This window comes from Babylonia areolata, chromosome 14 (assembly GCF_041734735.1).
Source record: "Babylonia areolata isolate BAREFJ2019XMU chromosome 14, ASM4173473v1, whole genome shotgun sequence".
NCBI classification, from domain to species: Eukaryota; Metazoa; Mollusca; class Gastropoda; order Neogastropoda; family Buccinidae; genus Babylonia; species Babylonia areolata.
In genome coordinates, this window is record NC_134889.1 from 28,077,876 (window position 1) to 28,090,375 (window position 12,500).

Consider the following 12,500-nt stretch of genomic DNA (forward strand, 5'->3'; position numbering starts at 1 on the left):
AGTAACTATATATGCGCAAGATATTCACCCAAAACGTCATTGCATAGCCTCTATTATTAGATTTCACCACCGGTGCCCCCTCCCACACCAGAAATCAAAAACAAAAACTGGACATTCATCACCTATCTTTATATCTGCTTGGCAGCTATTACTGTGTGTCTGTCACGCCCATCAGTGACGTTCCCAATGATTTTACGATATCCAATTCCTTGAGCTTTTGTTACGTAACAACAACAGTTGCCCAGAAACAGTATCTTTCATCTCGACAGCAACAATTTATCGGTCTACCTTCAGATTTATTCAGTAAATTAAACTCACATTACGCGGGCTAGTCAATTGTTTCTTCTTTTTTTCAGAGACAGAGAGAGACAGAGAGAAACAGAGAGAGAGGGAGGGGGGGAGCAGGGGGGGGGGGGGAGAATGACAATGACAATTATCTTAATGTCCTTTCAGCATCTGATGAAGCCCTTCCGATACGGGGGCATTACAAACAATCGTGAGCACAATGATTCAAGAAACTGGCACACACATCTCTCACCGTCCAGCATCTTCAGTTCATCTCACCACAAGAAAGCATGCATTTACCTGCAAGCAAAACAGTGCAGAATCAGAATCAGAATCAATTCAGTTTAATGTCACTGAATTAAACCCGAACAAGGTTTATAAGACACGCATGCAAAGTTGCATGAAACCACGCACAAAAAAAGCAAAACAAAATAGATAAATATTGAACAAGAGATTGAATCACTCCTGCACGCTATGGCGTTTTTGGCAGCAGTTACTGACAAATTTCCCAAACAGTCCAACAATTTTGTCTTCCAGTATTAGCTGACTGGGTTAATAATAATTATTTGGAATGTAATTTTGAATTTTTTGTATGAAATCTATTCTAATTTCTTTGTATAATTCGCAGTCATCTAAGAAATCATATTCATCCTCTATTGTTTGAAATTGTAAACAGAGTCTCCTTTCGTTTGGGATGTTGAAATATCGGCCTTTTTCTATTGCTAAAGCATGACAAGATATTCTTATTTTGCACAATGATTGTTTTTGATTATAGTTAAGATATCCTAAGAGAGAGAGAGAGAGAGAGAGAGAGAGAGAGAGAGAGAGAGAGAGAGAGAGATTGAACACCACCAACTCAGTCTCTCATTGAGTTGGGAGACAGAAGAGCACAGACACAGACACACAGAGAGCGGGGAAAAGGGGCGACAATGCTCTTCCATTTAGGTCCGTCGTGGAGCAGACGACACTGGGTCCAAGTTGGCGCGCGGGCAGGCCGAGCTGTCGGGGCGACGCTCATCAGGCAGAAAGAAAAGAAGAGGGAGAGGGGAAAAAAAAAAGCAAGAAAGAAGAAGAAGAAAAAAAGCGTCAATCAGGCCTGCAGCAGTTGGCGCGCTGTGTGTATGGGATCCTCTGGCTTCCAGCAACCCCCCCCAACCCCCTCCCCCCTCCCCCTGCACAACAACCGGCGCCCCGTTCTTGCCCAAGTCAGTGCTCACTGCGCGCTTGCTGCTGCTGGCTGCTGCGTAGCAGACGACGTGGTTGGAAAAGTGCCGCTTGCTTCTGCTTTTACCGTGACTGACTCCGCCGGCAACCGAGGGACAGGAGCAGTGTTGTGTGTGTGAGTGTGTGTGTGAGAGAGAGAGAGTGTGTGTGTGGGACCACACCACTTTCATTACCTTGGCTTGCCTCTCTTTTTCATCCATCAACCCACATCGTGCATCACTTCCACGCATTGACTCCCAGTGTGTGTGTGTGTGTAGCTGTGGTGGTAGTGGTGGTGGTGGAGGAGGCAGAGCTTCTCTTCTCCCCCTTCCCCCCCTCTCAGTTCTCTTCTTGTGTTGTGTTCCCGTGTTCTGTCACTGGTACTACAGGGAGGAAAGGACAGATGTGTTTCGGTGTTCGTGTGCTGGATATTACAGGCTTGTTGTTTTTTTGGTGAGGGCTGTTGATCTTTTGAAGTGGGGGAGTTCGTTGTGTGAGTTCACACGTGAAGCAGGTAGGTTTGTAAACATTGACTTGGGCGGGCGACTGCCGCATGCGGTTGAGGCTGAGGTTGCCCGCGCGGGTATGAGTGAGTGACATTTGGGAGTCCTTGTTTTTTTTCCTTTCTCTCCATGTGTTGTGCTGGACGATTTTATATCGAGAGTTGACCGAGGGACGGATAGTACTTCGGGACAGTTGGTCATAGGAAAGCCACTGTGTTGCTTGCTCTTGGTATCGCTGGCTGGTGGGGGACTGGCTTGATCCATGTGACTGACGGGTGTTGACCCAGCGAAAATGGGAACTAATCCACCACTGCTGCTGCGTCTTTCGATTGTCCGTGTACACATGTAATGGAATTGCTCTGCAGAAGTGGGTGGGGGGAAATGAAGAGCTGTAGACTACTAGTTGAACGGATGTTTCTGCAGACTAGCGCGTAGGCCCACAGAGAAGACGGAAAACGACCTCAGTGTTGAAGGAAAGAGAGAGAGGGGAAAAATAAACAGACTGCTGATGTTACCAGAGTTTTGAGTTACCACGCCGTGTGTACAGTGTAGTCAACCAACTGACCCGAACCGTGATTGGCTTGTCTGCTGTTAGCGCCAGTCAGCACACGTGTTCTTCATTTCCTTTCCTCTTGGGTCTAGCACTGATTATCCCCTCAGACGCTTTGTCAAAGCACTGCTCGTACTGATAATGGAAAAGACATTCACGTTGACTTGAACCGTCTTTTTCAGTGTACGTATCCCGGTTTGGGTCACTATCAACGTTTGTTTTAGTGTTTTGGGCTGACCAGTACTAGCACTTGTTTACAGTTCGCCTTCTTTTCTAATGGTGTGTGCGTGCGCGCGCACAATTTCCATCAGTTATTGTTTACTTTCGCCGGCTCAGGTGCTGTTTACCCCTTAACTGGTTCGGACAAAGATCACTTAATTGCGCCTTTTCCCACTCTTGTTCAGGCACTAGTGCTGGTGCATACTGTTTCAGGACCGCCGCTTTAATTAGCGAATGTTTACCGTACACCCGCTCAGGTGGCGTCTCCCCCAATACTGGATCATCGATCGTACCGTACCCATACTGACTCATTCATGATACCGGTACCAGTTCATGCATGCTTTATGTATTTGTCAGCACGTGGTCGGATCTCAGCTTGACGCCGGAAGAAGAGAAGCAGACGTGAAAATTCGTTGAAATTGACATCGTCTGATTTTGTGAGACCTCCAAAGTTCTAAACAAAGTGATTTTTTGTTTTGTGTGTGACAACACTGAGACGCAGACGAAGTGGTTTAATGCTATTGAACGCGCGCTTCATGACAATCGTCCAAACTTGGGGAAATTGTTGGTGTGATGAAATAAAAGTACTGCTGCTGACTGGGAATATTGTAGCATCATTGCCAACTCGACCAAAGTATCGGATCAGTTTGTTTAGCAGCTGAGCGGTGAACACTATACCACTGACTGAAGACAGTTGTTGGCAGTCCATTCCTGCTTGCATGGAGACGGTGGGAGCTCCATACAGTTTGTCAAACGGTACGGTGGTGTTGTTTTTTTTTTTTCTTTCTTTTTTCTTTTATTTTATGATTTTATTATTGTGTGTTTGAGTGATGTTTATTTAGTCTGGGTCTGGTGTTTTCTGTCTCACTGTCTGTCTTCGGAGTGTATGTATATTCAGAGAAGAATACATATTGTGTATGTTCTCAGGTCTGTCAGTCTCTTATAAGCTGCAGTCTTTTAATTCTCTTTCTCTGTCTCTCTCTCTCTCACTCTCTATCTCTCTCTATCACTCTCTATCACTCTCTGTCTCTATCACTCTCTCTATCACCCTCTCTATCTCTCACGCTCTCTATCACTCTCTCTCTCTCTCTTTTTCTCTCTCTCTCTTTCCAGTTTATGTCTGTCCTCTGCGTGTCTCTTCTTTGGACTCATGTTTTCGGGTCTGTGTTATTCTATCTCAGTCTGTTTTGCTTTCAGTCTCTCTTTATCTCTGTCTGTTTCTCGCCCTCTGACTGTCTCTTTGTGTCTCTCTTTTTGTGTGTCTGTCGTGTCTTTCTGTCTCTGTCTGATTGTTTGTCTCTCTCTTTCTTTCCTTCTCTCTCAGTTTCTCTGTCTCTGTGTCATGTGGAGTGATGGCCTAGAGGTAACGCGTCCGCCTAGGAAACGAGAGAATCTGAGCGCGCTGGTTCGAATCACGGCTCAGCCGCCGATATTTTCTCTCCCTCCACTAGACATTCGGATGAGACGATAAACCGAGGTCCCGTGTGCAGCATGCACTTAGCGCACGTAAAAGAACCCACGGCAACAAAAGGATTGTTCCTGACAAAATTCTGTAGAAAAATCCACTTCGATAGGAAAAACAAATAAAACCGCACGCAGGAAAAAATACAAAAAATGGGTGGCGCTGTAATGTAGCGACGTGCTCTCCCTGGGGAGAGCAGCCCGAATTTCACACAAAGAAATCTGTCGTGATAAAAAAAAGAAATACAAATACAAATTATCTCTGTATGTCTGTTTGCCCCTTCCTATCTCCCTGTATGTTATGTTTCTCAATCCCCTCAGTCCCACTTTCTTTCTCCCTCTGTCTGTCATTGTGTGTGTGTGTGTGTGTGTGTGTGTGTGTGTGTGTGTGTGTCTCACTCTCTCTTTCTCTCCCCTCTCTCTCTCACTCCGTCCCTCTCCTACCCCTCTCTAAACCTCTTTCGTCTTCAGCTCTTTCTTTCTCTGTCAACTATTCCCTTTTGCTCACGTGTGTGTCACTGTTTGTGTCACACTGTTTCCGCACACGTGGTTTTGTCTGCCTTTTTCTACGTTCCATGTTTGAATCTCTTTGTCACTCTTATCTCTTGTTTGTTTCTTCTTCTTTCTCTCTTCCTGTCTGTCCGTCTATAGATCTACGCACGTCTTTCTGGTTTCTCTGTCGCCTCTATTCCTCTTGAGCCCATCTCTCTCTCTGTCTCTTTCTGTCTCTCTGTCTCTGTCTCTCTCTCACTCTCTCTCTCTCTCTCTGTCCACAGTGTGTGTGTGTGTGTGTGTGTGTGTGTGTGTGTGTGTTGTGTGTCTAAGGGTGTGTGTTGTGTGTGTATGTGTGTGTGAATGTGTGTGTGTGTGTGTGTGTGTGTGTGTGTGTTTGCTTGCGTGTACGTGCATGTATGATCTCGTTCAGTTACAACTGTAAATAATCAGTGGTTAAACCGTTCTAGTTTCAAAATCATGTTCGTTTGGGAGAAGACTATGAACACCCTCACACAGGGACGTGTACGCAAAATATCCATAGCTGCTCACTCTACAAGGAACACAGCACACAACAGCGGGTCACTCTATTGTCACACCTCAGGCCAACTAATTGACAGTCAAACACAGATTAACTTGGTTTCGAGCTCGCTCTTTTCTTGTGCCCATTAACAGGGGGGTGGGGGGTGGGGGTGGGGGCTACTATATATTGTACTACGTTTTGTCACAACAGCTAATTTCTCTGTGTGGGTGCCCCCACCCCCCTTTGAGTGAGCGTATTGCCATAGCACAGCGCCACACATATAGTTCTATTTTTATGTGTGCAAGTGTGGTTTTTTGTTGTTGTTGTTGTTCTTTGTTGTTGTTTTTTTAATTATCGAAATAAATTATTGTCAGAGTTTTGTCAGGGGACAACCGTTTTGTACCTGTGGGATGTTATTTTATTTTATTTAATTTATTTATTTATATATTTTACCTGCGCTAAGTGCATGCTACACACGGTACCCCGGTTAAGCGTCTCACCCGACTATGTTCTCCCGCAGACGGAGTTACAGTTTTTAAGTGAAGTATTGTCTGCATGTACTGTGCCCTATCTGGGAAAAGAATCAAGGCTAATGGTCGATTGTGTGTGTCTTGTGATCACTGAAAGTTGAAGTGTTGTTACAGCACAATGTTTGTCAGCCAGTGCTGTGATTCTTTTGATTCCGAGCGGTGTGTGTGTGTGTGTGTGTGTGTGTGTTTGTGTGTGTGTGTGTGTGTGTGTGTGTGTGTGTGTGTGTGTGTGTGTGTGTGTGTGTGTGTGTAAGAAACAAATACATTGATACACAGACAGGCAAAGCAAGAGAGACAGAGAGAGAGAGAAGTATATATATATATATATATATATATATATATATATATATATATATATATATATATATATACACACGTGTGTGTGTGTGTGTGTGTGTATACATATATACAACCTCATTTTGCATTTCCCAATACTTGTTTTCAAAGCCCGCCCATTCCACAAACCAGAATTAACTTTCACGTTCCACCGAGCCACGGAAAAACACCATCACCACCCAATCCATTTCATTGGAAAACCCATTACATCCCTTTTCACGGGCCTTTTTCCCTCCATACACTGCTGACTACACGTCCGTCCATCCACCCTCCTCCCTCCGTCCCTCGCCAAGCCAAAGCCCCCAAGAAATTAAGTGTCTGTTGACCAGAACTTGACCAAATGACCACCGGTGTTGGTCTTCCTGCTTGGCTGAGTGACAGCTATGTTAATGGAACTGTCCAGCCCCCTTTGGTCAGTCAGTAAGGCCCATTATTGTGAAGAGGTGAACAGGTCACAGACGACTGGGTGACCAGCGGCCCGGACTTTTTAAACTATGTGTAAGTCCTTCCACAGGGAGTGACCAAGTTACGCCCGGAATCTTTCACAGTTTCAGGTCGTCACGCCTCTGAACGCGAGAAAAGGCAACGGGAGAGTGTGGAGGAGAGATGTGTGGGGCTGGCTGGTTGGATCGTCGGTCACTGGGGTGGAACGAATTGGGAATGGACCGTTATTATTTTACTGATTGATTCCTTAGTCAGTCTTGAGCCTGTTACAGAAGAATACACGTGCGTACGACGAAGCAGCCAACTTACGGTCGTTCCGTTCGTTTGTTCACTGTTTTCAGTTGAGCCGCATGGGTGGTTGGTGTGGAACAAATTGGGAACAGACCATTATTATTTTGCTGATTGATTCCTTACTTCAGACTTCAGTCCTGAGCCTGTTATAGAAGAGTTTGTCGAACTGACCAACTTATGGTCATTACGTTGTGCCACATGGGTGGGGTTGGAGAGAGGGTGGAGCGGTGTGTGTGTGTGTGTGTGTGTGTGTGTGTGTGTGTGTGTGTGTGTGTGTGTGCATTGGGGGTGGGTGGGAGAGGGGGGGTTGGTATGGACAAATGACAAGCAGGGTTGTAATTTCCGGAAACCTTGCTTCCTACGGGCTACACCGTGTAATGGCTTGGAGAATTAATTAATGAACACAGTTCTATATCTGGTTCGTGGGTGAAGAGATTGCTAATCCAGTTGCCGAACCTTTAATTTGAATCCTATCCGTAAATTAAACACACCAGTCCGTTCCAGTTTCACAATCGACCGAGGTCCAATCATTCCTGCACACACACACACACACACACACACACACACACACACACACACACACACACACACACACACACACACACACACACACACACACACACACACACACACAGAGTTGTGCTTGGGAAGGAGGGGCATTCCGTGGCATCGTAGATTACTTCATTTGTAAAATGAAACACACACATACATACAGAGAGACAGACAGCTAACATCAAACAGACACCCCCCCTCCTCCACGCACGCACGCACGCACACACACTCACACACACACACACACACACACACACACACACACACACACACACACACTCTCTCTCTCTCTCTCTCTCTCTCTCTCTCACACACACACATGCTCATTCTCTGTCTCCGCCTTCCTCTCCCTCTTCCTCTGTCCGCTGTCTGTCTCTCCCCCCCCCTCCTCTCTCTTCTTCAATCCCTCACTCATTTTCTTTTTCTGGCTATCTCTGTCTGTCTATGTCTGTGTGTATATATATATTTTTATATATCTGTCTCTGTCCCGCTCTCTCCGTCTCTCTCTCTCAGGAGCCATTTTCATTGCTTAGTTCTAACTTTTTGACAGTTTCACGTGACTAAATGCCTACGTTGACCGAACTACGCCATTGGTCAGTTCCATACGACACACAGTTAGTAGCGGGTTACGACCATACTAGGCTCTTCCGTCCGAGCAATGCAACCAGGCTCAGTTGCAGCTCTGTTCCCATCGCTTTCTATGTATGTCCCTCTTCCTCCCCCCCTCCTCCCCCGTTCTTTTTCTCTCTTCCCTCCAATCTGTCATTCTCTCCGTTTGTGATCCTCCGAGCCTCCCCCCTCCCCCCACACACGCACCCCACACCACCACCACCCTCTCTCTCCCCCCCACTGGTTCTCTCAGTCTGTGGTCACACACGTCAAACACAAGGAAAGCATATTTTGGCTTCCAGGTGATGAGTTTTGCCGTTCTTTTGAAGTGGGGGAAAAAAACGAGAAAAAAACAACAACCAACAAACAGAAGCAGAAAACGAAAACCGCAGCGCTCACTTTCAGCCGAGGGTTAAGCGTTCGCTATTTTGGGTCAAGTCATAAGCGTTCGTTTACAATACACTCTTGGCGCTCTTTCGGGGTGTACTGATGGGTGGAGCTTTCAAGTCTTTCAAGCCTCTGGCTTAATTATTGGTAAGGGGAGTTTTTCTTTAAAGTAATTCTTTAATAGTAATTGAATTTTCTTCTCTCTCTCTCTCTCTCTCTCTCTCTCTCTCTCTCTCTCTCTCTCTTCTATTATTTAATGGTACGCTTTCCCCAATGGCCCTACCTACTAAGTGATGAGACCTTTTTTTGACGTTGTCAAAAAACATCATTATCATTCACGTTCAGGACTTGTCGTTCATATGTTTTAAAAGAAAAAAAAAAGCTGACTGGTTTCTTGACTGGCTGAGCAATGAATGATTGATTGGTAATTCTTTTCCCCAAAGTTCTAGTTGAATGATTAATGGATTACATCGATCTTTAAAAAAAATCTTAGGTGTCTCATGGGCTCTTTAATCTAGAGGGTGACCGACTCTTTACAGAGGGTCACTCTACTGCTACACATTCTAACCAAACCTGCATTGCTACAAAGACAAGTTTGTAAGTATGCCTTGTAGGACTTCTAGGTCTCTGGGCCAAGAAATAGCGAAGGGAAGCAATTCTTCGACAAGTCGAGAAAAAAACAACACAAACAAACAAATTATGAAAATAAAAACAACACCCTTGACATCCCCCAGTAAAGACACGAATTTCACATCTTTGTGTGTGTGTGTGTGTGTGTGTGTGTGTGTGTGTGTGTGTGTGTGTGTGTGCGCCGCGCGATAACAGAATCATTTCTGACAGGCGAACAGTCTGCAACAAATGCCGACTTCTGATCGGATTCAGTGGCATAATTCCAAACGCAGTTGATAGTTCATGGTGTTTTTTCCCCCCCCTTCACTGTTGAATTCACTCCTGATTTTCTTACTTCCATGATTCCCGAAGAGTTCTATTCCCTGTCTCTTGGTCGTCAGCGCAATTTCTTTTTTTTGTCTTTTCCCTGATCATCAGCTGAAGTCTCCCAATGTCCCCCCACCACCCCCCTTCCTTTCGTTTTTAAACATTGACGGTTCGTGGCTTCCGGAGCTGGAAACCTCAAACTTAAGCAGCAAATATTGCTGACTGCTACTTCTGTACGAGGCCTACGCGCTTAGAAATAATCAGCGTTAAAGTGATTGAAACGCGCATACATTTTTTTTTTTTAAGGTCACCAGAGGAGACCCTGCACTGCAGCTGAGTCAATTCGATGGTATTCAATAGTGCCTGTTCTGATTAAACGTACTTAGGACATCACATACTACTTTGACGGGCGTATTAGCCAAGTGGTTAAAGCGTTGGACTTTCAATCAGGATCCCGGGTTCGAATCTCGGTGACGGCGCCTTGTGGGTAAAGGGTGGGGATTTTTCCGATCTCCCAGGTCAGCATATGTGCAGACCTGCTGGTGCCTGAACCCCCTTCGTGTGTATACGCATGCAGAAGATCAGATACGCACGTTAAAGATCCTGTAATCCATATCAGCGTTCGGTGGGTTATGGAAACAAGAACATACCCATCATGCACACCCCAGAAAACGGAGTATGGTTGCCTACATGGCGGGGTAGATGAACAAAAAACGGTCATACACGAGTACAGCATGCACTTGGCGCACATGCATAAAATAACGCATGGTAACAAAAGGGTTGTATGATGGCGAAATTCTGTGGAAAAATCTACTTCCATAGTAAAACAATTCCTCTGTCTGTCTGTCTATCTGCCTGGCTGCCTCACTCTCTCTCCCTCTACGTCTCTCTCTGTCTCTCTGTCTGTCTCTCCATCTATGTCTCTCTCTCTCTGTGTGCCTCTTTCTCTCCCTGTATCTCTCTCTCTCCCTCTTCATGTCTCTCTCTCTCTCTCTCTCTCTCTCTCTATATATATATATATATATATCCCCCCTCTCTCCTTCTATGTGTGTGTGTGTGTGTGTGTGTGTGTGTGTGTGTGTGTGTGTGTGTGTGCCTCTCTGTGTGTGCCTGACTCTCTCTCTCCCTCTGTGTGTGTGTGTATCTCCCCCCCCCCAACCCCCCGACACCCGTCTCCCTCTCTCTCCCCACATCTCTCTTTCTACGTTTGTGCCCTTTACCCATTGAGTGTGCGGATGCGCACGTGTATGTGAGGAGGGGGTGGGACTGGAAGGGCAGAACAGCAGGGATAGGAAGTTGTTTGGAAGAGGCACGCCTAACGATGTTGCTTATAATACGTCTTCTGGGAGAGCAGGAGATCCCAGATTTGAACCCCACCCTCGTGTGGATGATGGATAGATCTGTCTTCCCCATCTGTATGGCGTGAGTGGTGGCCTGGGTGCTGTATATAATCTGTCAGAGGAGACGATAAACCGCTCGAGACGCTTGCTTCGTGTGTACGGCAGGCACTTAACGCACTGCGTAGAAGACATGTATACATACATACGTACATTATGGCGAGAAATAGGTTTTCTCTGGTTGAATGTGTGTGATAGTAAAAACAACAACAACAACAAACAAACAAACGAAACAGGGTTCACACACACACACACACACACACACACACACACACACACACACACACACACACACACACACACACTCACACCACAACACGCACCTATTGTCTGTCTGTCTATCTATCTGATACGTGAATCTATCTATGATAGTATGTATGTATGTATGTATCTAATCTATCTATCTATCGATAACTGAAAATGGGTTTTGTTAGCCAAAACTTCTAACAGCACCGCAGTATTTCCAAACGGTACCCATGCCAGTGTTTACATCATCATGTACATCACTACCAACGTATCGAAACGAGAATCGAAAATGGGTCTTGTTAGCCAAAACTTACGACAACACCGCAGTATTTCCAAACGGTACCCATCCCAATGTTTACATCATCATGTACATCACTACCAACGTATCGAAATTCAACAGCAAAAAGAAAGAAAAATTAAACAAAACAAAACAAAACAAAACAAAGAAGCCACATGAACTGTTTAGACTGTAAAAGATAATCGGAGCGTGCTGGAGTGAATGGAAGTGTGGAGGGAGGATGAACTAGTAACAGAAAGGAACAAACGCCAGGGGGGGGAAAACAGAATGAAAGAAAGAACGAAGATCCCGATGCGAAGGGATGCGGATGTTTTTATTCATAAAGGCCATTGCCCCTCATGAAGGTGTACAGTACAGAACCAAGCACAGCCACTGAAGAAAATCATGAAGTTGCAACAGATCTGAAATGCAATGCCTTGTACAAGTATATTGACAAAATCCTTATGACGTTTTATTTTTGAGATGCTAGAAGTAGACTTGAACTAAATTGATTGGGATATCTATAATAATGATAATAATAATAATAATAATAATAAAAAAAAAAATAAAATAATAATAATAATAATAATAATAATAAATTTTTAAAAGGGATGTGGGATATATCGTACTCTGAAACTGATTAAAGCAGGACAACATAAAACAAAATGCAGCTCATCTTCATTTCCACTTTTGCACAACGGACACATTAAATCAAAAGAAGAGAGAGAGAGAGAGAGAGAGAGAGAGAGAGAGAGAGAGAGAGCGAGCAAAGCAGTAACAGTTTCTACGTGGCATAATTTCCTGAAGGTTGGGATATCACAGTTTATGAAGTTCCGGAAAAACGCCCGGGCAAATTATGTATGTAATATGAAATATATTACTATTTCATATTCTAGGCAAGATCGACACAACAGGTGTGCCACACAATATTACGACAAAGGGAAACACCCAAACGGTTCGTTTGAAAGCGGCAGCATGTATATCATACATAATTATCTACGTCCTGTTCATACATAGTATACACCTGTTCATATATAACATTGTATAGTTAATGAATCAGCCACTAAATGGATACCACTGTCCCATCGCTCTTTGTTCTTTCACACACACACACACACAAACACGCACATACACGCACGCTCACACACACACACACATACACGCACGCACGCACACACACACACACACACACACACACACACACACACACACACACACACACACACACACACACACACGCACTGAACACATACGCACGC

The 12,500-nt window shown here is 44.9% G+C and overlaps 1 protein-coding gene across 2 annotated transcripts in view; it reads left to right on the top strand.

Annotated features, from left to right (window-relative positions):
* The first annotated feature begins 1,555 nt into the window (after positions 1-1,555).
* Positions 1,556-12,500, top strand: part of LOC143289571 (LIM domain transcription factor LMO4.1-like) — a 130,210-nt gene continuing 119,265 nt past the window's right edge. For both annotated transcript variants that reach the window (XM_076598596.1, XM_076598595.1), the window contains exon 1: positions 1,556-3,516. Coding sequence is in view for 1 of the 2 variants with exons in the window: in XM_076598595.1 (XP_076454710.1) it covers positions 3,480-3,516 (37 nt within the window). In the remaining variant the exon portion in view is untranslated. The remainder of the gene's footprint in view (positions 3,517-12,500) is intronic.